Source organism: Cantharellus anzutake (genome assembly GCF_015039405.1).
Source record: "Cantharellus anzutake strain C23 chromosome Unknown EI90scaffold_2, whole genome shotgun sequence".
Lineage (NCBI taxonomy): Eukaryota > Fungi > Basidiomycota > Agaricomycetes > Cantharellales > Hydnaceae > Cantharellus > Cantharellus anzutake.
The window spans coordinates 69,494-84,463 of NW_024066952.1; the positions used below are offsets into that span (position 1 = coordinate 69,494).

Here is a 14,970-nt window from a genome sequence, read left to right on the forward strand (position 1 = left end):
GAACAAGAGCCCAATACCCTGGATGAGAGCGAACACATAACAGGAGTTGTGAAACCCGATATGAAGAATATTACAATGTCATAGAGGCTGTTGGAGTTGAGGCGTGGGAAAGTTTTCCAGTCATATGTAATCGAGCAGGCCCGTGAAACTTCTAGAATTCATCCACGAGAAGCGCCGTTCCGCACGATTGAGGAACACCTCCCAGCTTGAGAGTACAAAGTATCGAGTCATAGAATCAAGTTCCCCCTTTGGATTCACTCTTACACTGATTTGTGAACAATGTCAGAGAAAAACCAAAAACTTGTCCTTGCAATCTTGGACTTTCTCAATGCATCCATTCAAGATGGCACGGTCAAGGAGGATGACAAGGAGGGCCTCGACGTAGCCAGTAAGTTAAAATAGTGTTTTCACACATACCCGTTCACTGCTCAAATGATCGATTACGTATCCAGTTCAATGTATCGGTGAAGCTTTTGGCGTTGATCCTAACGATCCGACACAATGCGAACGGCTTAGTATCAAACCGGCGACACTTTCTTCTCTCTTCGATGTCTTTTCTAGAACGCAAAGCAAGCTGAAGGCTGGTGCTTCGACGACACCTACCCCTCCCCCAGCATCGTCGTCCGCCCCCAGGCCTCCAGTACCCTCCGATGCCGACAAAAAGAAGGCCGAGGAACACAAGAAGGAAGGAAATGCTCGAATGTCCTCAAAGGACTTTGACGCTGCTATCCAATCGTACACCAAGGCCATCGCACTCGATCCCAGCAACCCTGTTTATTACTCAAACCGCGCAGCTGCCTATTCGTCCAAGGATGAGCACGACAAAGCCATCATCGATGCTAAGAAAGCTCTTGAAGTAGATCCATCGTTCGTCAAGGCATACTCAAGATTGGGGTAAGTGATGCGTCACACACTTTACCCATTACTGACAAGTCCATTCAATTCAGGCATGCCTACTATTGTTTGGAGGATTACGCAGAAGCTGTCGACGCTTTCTCGGAGGGGTTGAAACTAGAGCCAAATAATGCCAATCTGAAATCTGGTCTCGCCAACGCCAACACCCGTGTTTCATCTTCTTCTACACCTGCTACACGATCCAAGCCTTCTGCCGGAGGAGGTTCAGAGGCTGGTGGTCTTCCTGACCTATCGTCGCTTGCCAGTATGTTTGGTGGCGGCGGCGGCGGCGATGGTATTCCAGATTTCTCCAGCATGATGAAGAATCCCGCATTCCTTAAAATGGCTCAGAATGTGATGGCTAACGGTACCTTCCAAAAGATGATGGAAAACCCGACGATAGCCAACCTTGTGAGAGTGTTTTTCGATAAAATTCATTCTAGAGTCCTGTTATTCACTTACATGCAGGCACAGAATTACCGGGAAGGCCAGACTCCCAACCAGGAGGACTTTCTGAAAGATCCGGAATTGAAGGCTCTGTGAGTGTCTTGAGGCGTGATGGGTGGGCCCTTGTAGCTGACGAAACCTCTCCAGCGCCGAAGAATTCATTGGAGGGCAGGGCCGATGAACAGATTGAGACGTGCGGTAGAATCGGATCGTCGGGGTAGATCTTGTTACCGATTAGTACGTGATGGATAAATTCCGTAGGGCGATAACGATGGAGGGGATTCATAATTTTTTGTTGTGCCACACTGTTCAGAAGTCTTTGCAATTGGATGCTAGTTGCAAATTGTTCCTGTACATCATTCACAAATTGCACACATTTCCCTACTGAGGGTGAGGGCATTGGCCTGAGGGACTGATTGATGTTATATGGAATTTGCTGTGGCGCTTGTTTGCTTCCGTAATACAGACTGAGACCCCCAAAGCAATTCCCGTCTTGCCCTCGGTCCTATCAACCTTCTGGGCGTCAACTTTCCCTCCTGACGCACTATTTAAAGAGATAGCCTCAAAGACAGCACGTCACACATTTAGTCCTACCAATATCTCGGCGCTTCGCACGGTCAAATGTTCTCTGGTTTGTACCCTTTTTGCGTCCTCTTGGCGCCGTCGATCTATTCTTTCCACAACATCAACCGTTGTGATCATGGGAAATGACCCTTCCTTTGTGATAGAGACCAAATCCCCAGCTCCTCTGCAAGCTTCACCCACAGTCGAGCTCCTTTCACTCGCTGTACACAGAATCTGTACCACACCCCCAAGGCTTATTGCTTCGCCTCCAACTCGTGAGTAATATCCTCTCCAATGATCCATTTACGAGTCATTGTCGTGTGCGAAGGCACAAAGATGCGACGTACATTGCTATGACGCATGCCAAAGTCAATGGTCAGACGATGATTGCGTTAGCACCATTATCACCATTATTCGCACACCATCAGCTTTTGGGCTAACAAGTTGACCTTTGGTCGTGCAGAGCCGCGACGTGCAGCCGTTTCCCTCGTTATGAGGATTCGCCCACCCGAGGGGTATCCCCTCCCGGAACAATCGGCATACGAAGTTCCCTCTTTGGAGAAGTTCTTCGAGCAAGATTGGGCTCGACATCCCGAAGCACGCGCGGAATTACTGTTCATTCGACGAGATAAGAGCAAGCAGAATTTCAAGGACGTTAGGGGTGCCGGTGCCGGTGCCTCAACGAATGGTGCATCGGCGCATGTTGCATTTCCTGGTGGTCGGACAGAAGAAAGCGACGAAGGGGCTTTGTATACCGGTGAGTTTCTTTTATTTAACGAGCACCCCCATCCCATCAAAACTTCGTCGCTGAAACAGTTCAATTTATTCCGCGTTGTCCTTATGCCGTCTATTCCTGGCCTGCTCAGCTATGCGACAGACCTGGGAAGAGATAGGTTTAGACCTCGCCGAGAAAGAATTCACTTGCGTCGGGCAATTGGATGACCGTGAAATAACCACTTCGTTGGGCAAACGCTTGCTCATGATCCTCAGTCCATTCGGTTCGTCCATCGAAAACTAAGTCAATGTAGTTCAGAAGAGTTGATTAAATTCGGCGCTGCTCTCGACGTAGTATTCCTCTACCTATCGCCATACGAGATGACCATCGAACCTCCAGAGGAGGAATCCGATGTGACGCTGCATTGGGTTCCTCTTTCTGCTCTCCTCTCTCCCTTACCAAAATGGTCTTTCGTAACCGTCGATATCTCGTCACGGCTCGCTCCTCGTCATAACATTCTTCGTATACTCGTCCGTTGGCTCGTTGGTAACATGAGATTCCGAGCACTAGTCATCACTGAGGAAGACATCGAAGAACTGGATGATCTGCATGTTAGTTCAAAGGCATGGGAGAAGCGAAGGGAGAGAGAAGGAAGCCCGAAAGAGGAACTTAGACTGTGGGGTTTAACGCTCGGGATGACGCTGTAAGTATTATTTGCTGCTGAACCGTCCATTCCCTAATGCCACACTATATAGGGATTTGATCAGATTTATGTACCCTCGTCGATCCGAACTACCACCCGGCGATCCTTCATCGAGTGAATTCGATGAGATCGGAAACGTCGCGTTGATGCCATCGATGGCGTAAGTCTCTGATACGGAAAAGGTCGGTGCTCGAAGCTTAAGAACATCACATAATAGGTCTGTCTTCCCTCGGTTTTCCATTCCTGACGTGAATTTCTGGATATGGTAAGGAACGTCTTCGGTCATATTTGATGCATCTAATCAATATCATTCATTGTGAAGGGTATTTGGACGAAGATACCGTGCAGTCCTTAGAGCATGGGAAGCTTCTGTCGTTCGTTCCCGAATCACACCTGGGGGCTCATCAACCGAACGTAGGATCAACTGGTCAGGACAAGCTCTCTCGACGTTTTACGCGGCAGTACGAAAAGCTCTGATCGTTGTTATCGTGGGTCGTGCTCTCGGTTTACTCGCTGCTTTGTTTGGGCTTGGTTGGTGGCTGAGGAAGAGGTTTGACGGCTGGTTGGCGGATGTGTAGAGAGCTTGTGACCCATTTTCCACCTTCGTTCTTTACGGGTTATCCAAACAAATTGGGGTAAGTATATCCAAAGTGGGTTTGCAATGATACACTATGTATGCACAGAATAAGTATGCATTGTAATGCGAAGGCAAAAATCGTTGTAGAAGTACGAAGCGGTTGAACAACCGTCGCCAACTGTCCTGACGTATGGTATAACAATTCACCAGCTGTTAGGGAAAAGATCAGACGTTGCGCACGACTTGAAGGGGAGCAGTAGGGCTTACGCTTCACGAGTACAATATGGACTCCCGCCAACCTCATCGACATGCATCGCCAACCAATCTCTCATCTCCTGCGAACTTGGTATCAAAACAACCTTCTCCAACCGTCGATCATCCCGGGTCCTCCTACCGGAGCCCGTTAAACTGCTTCCATTCCCACCCCCACTCCCACTCCCACTCCACCTGTACCTTTCCACGCTTGAACTTACCATGGACCGAAGATGATGATGATGATGATGTGTATAGTACCTCGACGATGGCATCGAAGAAAGATATGACGATATCATCTCACGCAAACATTCTTCCAATTCATTCGAAGGCAAACTAGATTTCGGCGAGTAAGGGGACCAATCGAGGACGATGTCGAGCAGGGAGAGGTTCGTGAATGGGAAATGATTCATCTGCTTGAGGAAAGTGTAAATCGTACAGGCCATACCTCTGAGGACGAGGCTTGATATGTTTGGAAAGCGGTTGATCTAGGGGAGGAGAATGGTGGATTACAAGTTGACCCAAAAAAAAAGAAAAGAAGTCTGTTTAATCTAATCTGCGATGGAAATAATGAATATCCGGAGGAACGTACCAGTTTCTGGGCCCCTATGCAGTCGTCCAAAGTAAGGGAGAAAATGAGGGTCCTCAGCGATGGCATTTCGACCAAGGACGTGAATAGTCGAACCACATCGTCCTCCATCCCAGTAAACATCAATCGCTCCAATGACATGAGTCGCACTTGGGGAAGTTCCCAATGGGGATCGGGCTCAATCCCGTCACTACCTCCTCCTGACATGCTGAATTCGATTAGATGGGGACAGGATGAAAGCATCACAACCAAAATCGGGGCGGGATAGAAGGAAGTCAAGGTTAGATTCGTGAGGTTTTCGGAGATGGAGGAGAGGTTGAGGAATGCAATTCCATAGAGGCGCAAAGTACGCAATGAAGCGATCCGATAGGGGGACGTGCGGTAAACGATTGGGGATGCCTCTCCACAAAATCGTAAAGAAAGTTTGGTCAATTTGGGATCAGGAAGCGATGAAACGGGTTGAAGAGTTTGATTCATGAGGTTTACGAACGGGTTGGTAGTAGGTTCGCTTGAGCCTAAGAGGGAAAGTGAAGTCCAACGGTGAGCATGCGATGTCAACATGCTGATGTAAGGTGAAGATGAGCGAGTTTCGGAGTGTCCGTTAAGAGGGACGACCAGAGGTCGGTTTCCAGATCTGGACAAGCAAACGTCGATCCACTCGGGCTTCCAATTCTCGAAGTCGGGATGAGCCCACAGAGCTGTATGCTCGACCGCCACGCTTCTCCAGAATCGAGAAACGCTCGAGACAGCTCTCACATCGCGCATAACACATTTCACCGACAATGATGATGATGACGACGACGACGACGACGGCGACGATTCTTCACTTTCCGACGCGAGCATGGAGAAGATGTAACATAATATCTCAGGTGGGAGGAGTGCAATAGGTGAGAATTGTCCCTGAATGTCATCACAGCATGATCGAATAGATTCGACCATAGAGTCGATGCTGGCGCGCACGTTGGCCACCTGATCGCGCGCAGCTTCCAGTTCACACAGAGTTGAGGCGGTGACACGATCCATTTTGACCTTTCTCCCAGGACGCCGATTTGCCGATGTTGAATCCACCACAGACTCGATGCAGGTGATGCTCATGTGTTTGCAGTCCGACAATACCCTGTTGCAGCTATCTTGAAGCCCAACGAGCCTCTCCCTCAACGAAGAGATTGAAGAGCACATGAAATGAAAAGCAAAGTCACACAGACGTCCCTGGCTCCCCGATTTGTCCTATTCAGTCTCAAGTTGAATACCTCGATCAGTTCGTGAGACTGCGAAAATAAGAGGTTACCTTGAACGATGGATATAAACAACCTGCGGACGATATAAGACCTGTGCAAGTACAAAGATCTTGAAGCTGACCCTTATTATATCATGCAAAGAGGAGCATTTCAACGGATTCTTGCGAGGATGACAAATGGAATGGAATTAACTGTTTTGTTTCTCCCAACTTGGCTGACGAATCCATGCGTGGAAAGGAGCTAACGCGCATGGCCGAGACTACATAGTAGTACTTTGTCTTCGAGATGGTCAGATGCCACTATTTGGAATCCACGGGCCGATCCGGAACCACTCCATCGAGGACCAAGGCGCCAGCGATCATGAAAAGCGCAAGGGTTGGCCAGCCTCACTGTGTGCATGGTCACTGAGCTAGGCTCTATGTATTCACGTGCGTAGAAGCCCACTGCAGTTACTTCACTGCACCAAACTTACTGACACCAAACCAGGTATTGATTGATGAGTCCCGTTACACAGACGGTGCAACCGCGAACGTACTGGATAGAGGATAAAAGGACCAGTGCTATGTAGCGCTTCATTTATCTAAACATACAAAATCTGCTCCTGATCGTATTTACGTTTATCAGCATCGACTCGATTGTACGCCAACTGGCATCATATTGTGCGCATATATTGCCGTGAGTTAATACCTTGGAGCTAGGTCCTGCATGCATGGGTACAGAGTTTTCCTATCGGGGAAAAATGTTTTCTTACGAACTGCATGGGGTTTTGTGATTTTGCCGATGGCTGTTACTCAACCGCATTGATTGACGCGGTATAGTCCCCGCACTTCAACAAGTACGTACTAGCGATATTTGCTGTGCTGTGCAACGACAATTGCCGAGTCACTGCCATGCGCAGTCGACCTAAGTCTGCATCCTATGAAAATACTAAATGTCCATCCTTTTCCGGGTGTGAACTAGTGATGAAGGTTCCAAGTTGAGCAAGGCAGACACAAGAATCACCACCTCTTCGAGATTGAATCATAATATCCAACATGATACGACACTGGCCATCTGTACCCACTGCAAACACATAAACTCTGTGTTTATGTTGCCAGGTAAGCATTCGGTACTAAAACGCAACCTATAGGTTCTTCGCCCGTTGGCCCGGTTAGAAAGAGCACTGGCGGTTCAACTCTTAGTCCGCCTGTAACTCGTAACTAGGGGGACGTCCTACCCCGACCGAACAAAAGGAAGGGCCCATATCAAGGGGAGAAGCTTCTTCACTGGAAATGTGTGACGAGAAGCCCCCGGGGGTTTCTGTCTAGTGCGCAAAGATCGGACTACACTCCGTACAACCCATGCGTACGCATGGGAGGAAAGATGCGCCGCAAGTGAAGGCGAAGCCACATCGAGTTTCGAAACAGGGCTTGCGTTGGGTATCATAGGGGCAGGGGCAAACCAATTAGCCTACTGCTCTCATTATAGAGTCGTTATCGGATTGTGGTCTTAAAGAAAGGGGGGAGGACGTGTCATGAATATTGGATCCACCACGTCATCGACAAGCGATAATGGGACTCACAGTTCTCGTATTGGAATAAAAACTTTCACCTCTATAGGGCCATCAACGTGCAACTTCAGCCGATTGGCGGTACTTTCTGTCAATTCCGTAACTGCGACACTTTGCAGTTTACTTTCCACCTGACCTAGTTTGTACTTGATGTCGCGATAAGTCACAAAATGGATGAGAAGCTTCTCAAATTCGATCTGACGGTCGAGAATGGCGTTATCTAGCTCGATGTCTAGGTGTCGCAGACGTGGAAGGGCGGGCCTGTCATCATCTTGCGCGCGAAGGAGCCATAATAAGGTAGTCTTGAGACTGGGAGGGGTACCTTCGATATGCAAATATTCTAACTGGTTAAATCGCGACCCCTGAGATGGAGAGAAACGTAAGGGACGTGGACATCCAATTTAGTGGCGATAGTACTTACCAGCTGGACTCGCAACAGAGGGTCTTCGTTTTGTGAAATAGACAATCTGCGGAGGTTGGGGAAATCGACATCGCATTGCAAGAATTGAATGAGACCAGAGCCTGCTCCATCCACATAAAGCTCCTCTAGTGTTGGTACTAGAATACTAGGACCATCCTGAAGGCCTTTGGATACCAGTTGAGGGGTCATGACATCTGTGATCGTCAACTTCCTGATGAACTTCAATGCCATGAACAAATATTGCCAGTCCAATGTTCGTAACTCTAAATTCGAGAGCGTTATAATTTGTGCATGTGGAGTAATGTGGCCTAATCGATGGAGATAGATCCCATTGAGGCTGACGTTCTGTACAGAACGTAGGACAGGAATGGGGCTTGTTGGGAGAACCACTCGTCTCTCCGCAACGTCATTGATGACGAGCTTCTCGATACGTGGTTCTGGGCGAGCGCTTACCCACCGTAGGAGACGCACAAGAGTGGGAAGGTCGCTCAGGCTTCCCCCAGTGCATCGCCACTCCAGACTACGCCAGCGAGGGAGATACGGTAACAAGCCAGCCGTTAGATCAGGCCAAGTAGCGAGGTGCTTTCCACTCCCTCGAAGGCATACATCTAGTGGTCGGGAGTCACCAGACCGCTGGAGGCAGATATTCAACCACTCAATGCTGCCTCCGCCAGGGGACCACAGCGAGCTGCATCCGACAGCGGCTGCTCTCCAATCTCTGGAAACATGGGATACAGCGAGTATATCTCTCCAATCATCCAAAAGCGAGAATATGTCGCAGAGGAGTTCGAGAGGGAGCATTGCCACTGGACACAACTGCGAATCAATGATGAGCCGCTTGTTTTGATAGTGTTCGTGAATGTTGGATATGTGGTTCTGGAGGTATTGAAGTAGTTTCATGCTAGAGCTGATATGGGTGCGATAGGAGGCTGTCGATGGGTCAGCTCGGGGAGGTCTTGGGGCGTCATTGTCGGATCGAGGTGGGAGGGCTGTAAGGCTTTCTTCTTGGTTTATTGCATCGATATAGATAGCAGCAGTGCTGATTAGAGCTCGCAATGCCACCTGCGAATGTTCTACAACTTTCTGCGTAGTTTCGGGGTCAGCGCTGTGAATATTGCTCTTAGTGCATGAACTGGGAAGTACTGTAACTACACACGTCTGTGGTTGCTTAGCAGTCTGGTCATTTGTAATGATTTCGTGGGGGGCTAGGGACGGCATGGAGGGAGGGAAATTGACCGCGTGCCGGTTGCACATGGCTTATAAGCCCCATATGTTCCGTGGTTAGGACAAACATGTGACGCGAGTCTCGAGGAGTTTGATGGTTCAGTACGTGTCACCGCCAACGCTCGAATACGTAAATAACCTATTTTGAAATTCATATCTTATTGGGAGCTTAATTCGAAATTCTACGAAGCAGCAAGGCACATTCATCTCCAAGAAGCTTGAAGAAGTTTAAATCTTGAGGGTAGGCATAACTTTACAAGCATCAGTCATTAGGCGAGTTCAACACCTGGTTTTCCGGCTTCCTGTCTTGATTGCCTTTCCGGTCATTTAATGCCGTGTTTTCAGTAAGCGTCTCAATCCCCGACCGTATACTTACGTACGAATAAGATGATTAACGGGTCAAGATGAAACCAGCTTGCCCGAGCGCATCATCTGGAAGATTCCTACTCGTCTGGCCCGTGTTGAGCACTGTCGTTAATCCGATGGGTGAGTCGGTAAGTTAGAATATGCGTCGAAGGCTGCAGCCGGCCATTACACTTTGGGAACCCACAAGTCGAATTCCGCGTACACCACAAACTCCAAGCAGTGGCTATCGAGGGTTGTCGGTATCAGAACTCGCCTTCAATCATCCTTCTGGCTGCCCTCGATGGGGCGAAGCCTGGCCAGACGCTATCTGAATTCCGGCGGCTAGCATTAGCTCCGAGCGCTGATTAATTCCTCTCCACGTCCGGGACTCGCTTAGAGATTCATTGCCGTTTGCAGTGCCCACTATTAGGTAGTATCACCCAACAGCGTTCGTTACGAATGGCCGCATGTGGAGGTTCACCAGCACTGCAGCTGTGACAAAGGTGGCGTGACAAAGCATTGTACGTCTCAAAGCACAAATTCGGAAGACAGGAGCTTTTATGCCTCTGAGAAACTCCTTTCCTAGGCCCAGCTGGACACCATTAGCATGCATGTATGTTGTCCAATCGTGTGGGTCATGACGTCTTCGGTGAATGAGGGCAGGTCATTTTGGAAGACGTTGGCCGAACAGGCAATCCTTCAGTTTGGAATGGGAGAAAAATCTTTAGTTGCGTTGTACTGTGGAGTCCCCTTGATGTAGTCAAAGATGTATTCCGAGGATTTTTCTACCATAACTCTCACTCAATCTGTCAAGATTGATATTACACCGAGTGTAGATATCCTGTGAATGCTGCTGGTGGGCTATATACAAAGATCATCGGAAATGGACATGCTCGACGGGGCTCCCACCTGACTGAGGGGGACCCCCCTCACTTCCTCGGAGAAGGCAACGAGACATACAACGACGTGGTCGGAAAAGTGACGCCTTCGATTTAATGAGCACACGTACTGGCTTCATCGCATGACAGTTGTGTTGCATATTCCATATAGATATTACCTCGGTCGTTCTACTCGGGAGATTCAGGACCATCACTTCCTGGCACGATCTAAGGCCAGAACGTCAGAGACGCTGGGGTGGACGCAGTGAATACTACACGGACCATGCAAATATTATTCCCATTTATCAACGTCGAATGAAGCTTTGTTTTGACTACTCCTTGCTGAGAGTGTTCACTGTAAGAACTCTGAGCTTCAGGAACGATAGACTAATAAGGGATGATATGGCTTACAATTCCACCACATCCTCGAGTACCAGATCTAGTTCAAATAAACGTGTTAGGGCGAGCGATGCATCTGGGCTTGAAGGGCAGCACTTCACGCACTAATGAAGTCATCAAAACCTAGCAAGGTACCTGTGTACTCTTTGTTCAACCGGGTGATGACCCATACCTTTGATCCAACACAACGGTCGATCAGCTCTTCAACGTGGATTCTCAGCTACTCTCCCCTTCAAAAAATGAACGAATCTCATAGGACCAACCCATTGGATATATTGGCGAGGCCATGGCCGATCACTAGACGTTGGGTTGCAAGTCGCTTCGGGAACGACCGAAGGACGTGAACAGCGCAGTTTATTATCTCTTTCTTGCCACTAACAACTTTACAACCACACTTCCAATGGACGCTCGCAGTTCGATTCCTGACCATCGTCGCGCAAGTCAGTCTTATTCCCAGTGTTTCGATCGTGGATCTGTCCACTGACCACTCTCCCACATAGCTTACAAGAACAAGGGTTTAGCTAAACCAGATGAACTTCGTCGTCGTCGCGAAGAACAGCAGGTAGAAATTCGGAGAACAAAACGCGAGGAGAACATCGCGAAACGCCGCAACTTGGATGTTGCTGGCGTCGATTCAGATGATGAAGACGTGGCTGGCGCTGGTTGGGACCCTAAGACTGCCGCTGAGATGGTTAGCGGCGTCATGTCCGATTCACCTGAGCTCCAGCTGGACGCCACCACCAGATTTCGAAAGCTCCTCTCTAAAGAGAAAAACCCTCCAATCGAACGAGTCATCGAATGCGGTGTGATCCCATTTTTCGTCAGGTTTCTTAGCTCAAAGCAATCAATGCTTCAGGTAAGCATATTGGGATTCTGGGGCAGCTTGGGAACAATCTTTTTTTTTTAAACTGACTTGTTCTCTAGTTTGAGGCAGCTTGGGCACTCACAAATATTGCATCGGGAACTGCTGAGCACACACAGTTCGTGATTGATGCGGGCGCCATTCCGGAATTTATCAACCTCCTGTCATCCAATGTCATGGACGTGCGTGAGCAAGCTGTCTGGGCTTTGGGTAACATTGCCGGAGACAGTCCAAAATGCCGCGATCAGGTTCTTCAGGCTGGAGCTCTTCGGCCGTTGTTGAACCTGCTCAGCGAGAACCCCAAGTTGAGCATGCTTCGAAACGCGACCTGGACTCTGAGCAACTTCTGTCGGGGAAAGAACCCTCAACCCGCTTGGGAACTGGTGAGTTTTGCTCCCATTTGTTTTCGATGAATTCGTCGCTCACTCAGGCGACATTCAGATTTCCCCCGCTTTGAGCGTTCTCACCAAGCTCATCTATTCGCTGGACGATGAAGTTCTGATTGACGCGTGCTGGGCTATATCCTATCTTTCTGACGGCTCAAACGACAAGATCCAAGCCGTTATCGAATCCGGCGTATGTCGTCGCCTGGTGGATCTGTTACTTCACCATTCCACATCTGTCCAGACCCCGGCGCTGCGATCAGTTGGGAATATTGTCACCGGGGATGATTTGCAGACGCAAGTCGTCATAGCATCCGGCGCACTCCCGGCGCTCCTATCGCTCCTCTCTTCTCCGAAGGACCCCATTCGCAAGGAAGCCTGTTGGACTATCTCCAACATCACTGCAGGCTCTCCTCAGCAGATTCAGGCAGTTATTGACGCTAATGTCATCCCGCCTCTCATCAACATCCTTCAAAATGCCGACTTTAAGACCAAAAAAGAAGCGTGCTGGGCCATTTCAAACGCCACTTCCGGCGGTCTTCTCGAGCCTGCCCAAATTCGTTATCTTGTGGCGCAGGGATGTATCAAGCCATTGTGTGACCTGCTGAACACGATGGACAATAAAATTATCCAAGTCGCGCTCGACGGGCTCGACAACATCCTCAAGGTCGGCGATCTGGACAAGGATGCAGCTGGGCCAGGCGCCGTGAACCAATACGCTAATTACGTTGAAGAGGCTGGTGGAATGATCACAATCCACCATCTGCAGCACCATGACAACCTAGATATCTACAAAAAGGCGTTTTACATCATGGACAAATACTTCCCTGATGACGATGACGAAGAGAACATCGGCGCTAGCGTCCCTCAAGTCGACGAGTCTGGGTCTTTTGCTGTAAGTTTCCCTCGCTAACTGTCTCCCAGTTCCGTGTGCTGGAATGAGTAACCTTCCTTTGAAATAGTTCCACACTGGTGTTTTAGCTCCTCAGGGAGGTTTCTCGTTTGGGCGTTAGATAAACTTTGGCACGTTCTTCGTGTCTGTTTCTATTCTTCCTTGGTTGCAGGTAATCATTTGTTGTCACTTGTCCCTCGTTCCCGTTACCCTTGCAGTTGGAAATATTACTGGCCCAAGATCAGTACAGTTCATCTGCTAATCATATTGCCTTTTGTTATCGCTCCGTCACACACCTTGTCTATCATTCCTCATATCTTTTTTCATGTTGCTACAGAGCATAGCCGTCCAAAGGATGGCGTAGGTACGAGCTACATCTGCAATAATATTCCATGCACATGCCGACCCGCGATCGTCGGTCGATCGAATCGCTCAAAATAATGAATGAATTGGGGTGCGTTTGTTGGCCATGTGATGGCGCGCACCAAGCGTCCCGATCCCCTTAAACCACCTCAGAAGCCCCTGCTGGCATTAGGTCTTGAAGGGAGTGCAAATAAGCTTGGTTCTGGGATCGTACAGCATTTGCCAGACGGAACGACAAACATCTTAAGCAACGTCCGACATACTTACATTACGCCACCGGGGGAAGGTTTCTTACCCAGAGACACCGCTGTTCATCACCGGGAATGGGCTACAACAGTTATCAAAGATTCCGTTGAGAAAGCTGGAGTGAGGATGGGCGATCTGGATTGCATTTGCTTTACAAAGGGTACATGGGGCGCGGACACATTTCTCTTGCTGTTTCACTCTGCTAATGGGGTGTGGTTCCGTTCGACTAGGTCCGGGGATGGGTGCGCCCCTACAATCTGTAGCGCTGGTAGCAAGGACCTTGGCTCTCATGTACAATAAGCCTCTCGTAGGGTGAACCACTGCGTTGGACGTGCGTTGCCTTGTTGCCCTGCTAATTTGGGATGTAACTTGAAAAAAAGAGCTTTTCCCTCGGTCCAGATATCGAGATCGCTCGGACCATTACACATGCTCAAAATCCGGTCGTTTTGTACGTGAGCGGCGGTAACACTCAAGTCATTGCCTATTCTCGTCAAAAATACCGTATATTCGGAGAAACGCTCGATATTGCTGTGGGAAACTGTCTAGATAGATTCGCTCGTGTCGTTGGCTTGTCTAATGACCCAAGTCCCGGATACAACATCGAGCAAGAAGCTAAAAAGTGTGTGTGTTTTCTCGCGTTCAAGGAGTTGCTTTGGTCATGAGTGCCGGGTTGACTGACTGTCGTGCAAGGGGCCGGAAGATTCTTCCGCTTCCCTATGCTACTAAGGGAATGGACGTGACGCTTTCTGGTATTTTGACATCGATTGAGGCATATACCCAGGACAAGTGCTTCGTCGCCGGCCCGGAGTCTGTCGATGGTCAAGGCATTCCAGAGGATTCCTATACATCTGCAGACCTTTGTCTCACATTGCAGGAGACTGTGTTTGCCATGCTTGTGGAGATAACGGAACGTGCAATGGCCCACGTTGGGAGCAAAGAAGTTCTGATCGTTGGGGGTGTTGGTTGTAGGTGTCTAGGTTAATGCAGCTTGCTACTGCTGTATTGAATAACTATTTTTGGTGCAGCGAACGTCAGATTACAGGAAATGATGAATATAATGGCGGAAGAGCGAGGTGGTCGGGTTTTTGCAACAGATGAAAGGCAAGTCACCATCAGCCCGATATTCTTATGCCACTCATCGATGACGGCAGATATTGCATTGATAATGGGATCATGATTGCTCAAGCGGGGCTTTTGAGTTATAGGATGGGTTATTCTACTCCCCTTGAGGAGACCATTTGCACACAACGGTAAGTAACCGGCTCTCCCTCCAGGTTGCCACCCATTTATTGTGAAGCAACACAGATTCAGAACGGATGAAGTCCACGTCGCTTGGAGAAGCTGAAACCTCGCCCGGGGTTCCTGACATGACTATTATATCACAGACTCATTTGGTGTAAAGCGAAATATTCGGTACTGTGAATCAAGT

The 14,970-nt window shown here is 48.9% G+C and overlaps 8 protein-coding genes across 8 annotated transcripts; 5 read left to right on the forward strand and 3 right to left on the reverse strand.

The window, feature by feature from the left end:
- The first annotated feature begins 97 nt into the window (after positions 1-97).
- EI90DRAFT_764058 (uncharacterized protein) lies at positions 98-1,021 on the forward strand. The gene is made up of 2 exons (XM_039068013.1): positions 98-337; positions 453-1,021. Exons 1-2 carry the CDS (start codon positions 280-282, stop codon positions 896-898), a joined length of 504 nt encoding a protein of 167 aa, XP_038923015.1. The 5' UTR covers positions 98-279; the 3' UTR covers positions 899-1,021.
- Positions 1,022-2,041: 1,020 nt separating this feature from the next.
- EI90DRAFT_2902605 (uncharacterized protein) lies at positions 2,042-3,901 on the forward strand (the record flags this gene model as incomplete). The annotated part of the gene is made up of 7 exons (XM_039054100.1): positions 2,042-2,180; positions 2,369-2,662; positions 2,772-2,903; positions 2,975-3,323; positions 3,376-3,483; positions 3,541-3,588; positions 3,646-3,901. 7 exons carry the CDS (start codon positions 2,042-2,044, stop codon positions 3,899-3,901), a joined length of 1,326 nt encoding a protein of 441 aa, XP_038923016.1.
- EI90DRAFT_3029464 (uncharacterized protein) lies at positions 3,861-4,911 on the reverse strand. The gene is made up of 3 exons (XM_039058131.1): positions 4,745-4,911; positions 4,168-4,640; positions 3,861-4,110 (listed from the first exon to the last, which is right to left on the reverse strand). The coding sequence occupies exons 1-3, from the start codon at positions 4,880-4,882 to the stop codon at positions 4,104-4,106; spliced, it is 618 nt and encodes a 205-aa protein (XP_038923017.1). The 5' UTR covers positions 4,883-4,911; the 3' UTR covers positions 3,861-4,103.
- Positions 4,912-7,310: 2,399 nt separating this feature from the next.
- EI90DRAFT_762138 (uncharacterized protein) lies at positions 7,311-9,390 on the reverse strand. The gene is made up of 3 exons (XM_039068011.1): positions 9,106-9,390; positions 7,950-9,054; positions 7,311-7,890 (listed from the first exon to the last, which is right to left on the reverse strand). The coding sequence occupies exons 1-3, from the start codon at positions 9,201-9,203 to the stop codon at positions 7,537-7,539; spliced, it is 1,557 nt and encodes a 518-aa protein (XP_038923018.1). The 5' UTR covers positions 9,204-9,390; the 3' UTR covers positions 7,311-7,536.
- On the forward strand, positions 9,369-9,909 carry EI90DRAFT_762715 (uncharacterized protein). Its single transcript, XM_039068012.1, has 3 exons — positions 9,369-9,414; positions 9,519-9,667; positions 9,727-9,909. Exons 2-3 carry the CDS (start codon positions 9,578-9,580, stop codon positions 9,862-9,864), a joined length of 228 nt encoding a protein of 75 aa, XP_038923019.1. The 5' UTR covers positions 9,369-9,414; positions 9,519-9,577; the 3' UTR covers positions 9,865-9,909.
- Positions 9,910-10,273: 364 nt separating this feature from the next.
- Positions 10,274-11,132, reverse strand: EI90DRAFT_3029476 (uncharacterized protein; the record flags this gene model as incomplete). The annotated part of the gene is made up of 5 exons (XM_039058132.1): positions 11,059-11,132; positions 10,901-10,996; positions 10,808-10,835; positions 10,679-10,751; positions 10,274-10,624 (listed from the first exon to the last, which is right to left on the reverse strand). Coding segments are annotated over exons 1-5 (248 nt in total), but the record flags the coding sequence as incomplete, so codon positions are not given.
- Positions 11,133-11,195: 63 nt separating this feature from the next.
- EI90DRAFT_3143365 (ARM repeat-containing protein) lies at positions 11,196-13,053 on the forward strand (the record flags this gene model as incomplete). Its single annotated transcript, XM_039065011.1, has 5 exons — positions 11,196-11,235; positions 11,296-11,651; positions 11,720-12,040; positions 12,099-12,935; positions 13,003-13,053. 5 exons carry the CDS (start codon positions 11,196-11,198, stop codon positions 13,051-13,053), a joined length of 1,605 nt encoding a protein of 534 aa, XP_038923021.1.
- Positions 13,054-13,406: 353 nt separating this feature from the next.
- EI90DRAFT_3143366 (peptidase M22 glycoprotease) lies at positions 13,407-14,886 on the forward strand (the record flags this gene model as incomplete). The annotated part of the gene is made up of 8 exons (XM_039065012.1): positions 13,407-13,701; positions 13,772-13,832; positions 13,853-13,872; positions 13,941-14,160; positions 14,232-14,506; positions 14,567-14,642; positions 14,693-14,791; positions 14,847-14,886. 8 exons carry the CDS (start codon positions 13,407-13,409, stop codon positions 14,884-14,886), a joined length of 1,086 nt encoding a protein of 361 aa, XP_038923022.1.
- Between the last annotated feature and the right edge of the window lie 84 nt (positions 14,887-14,970).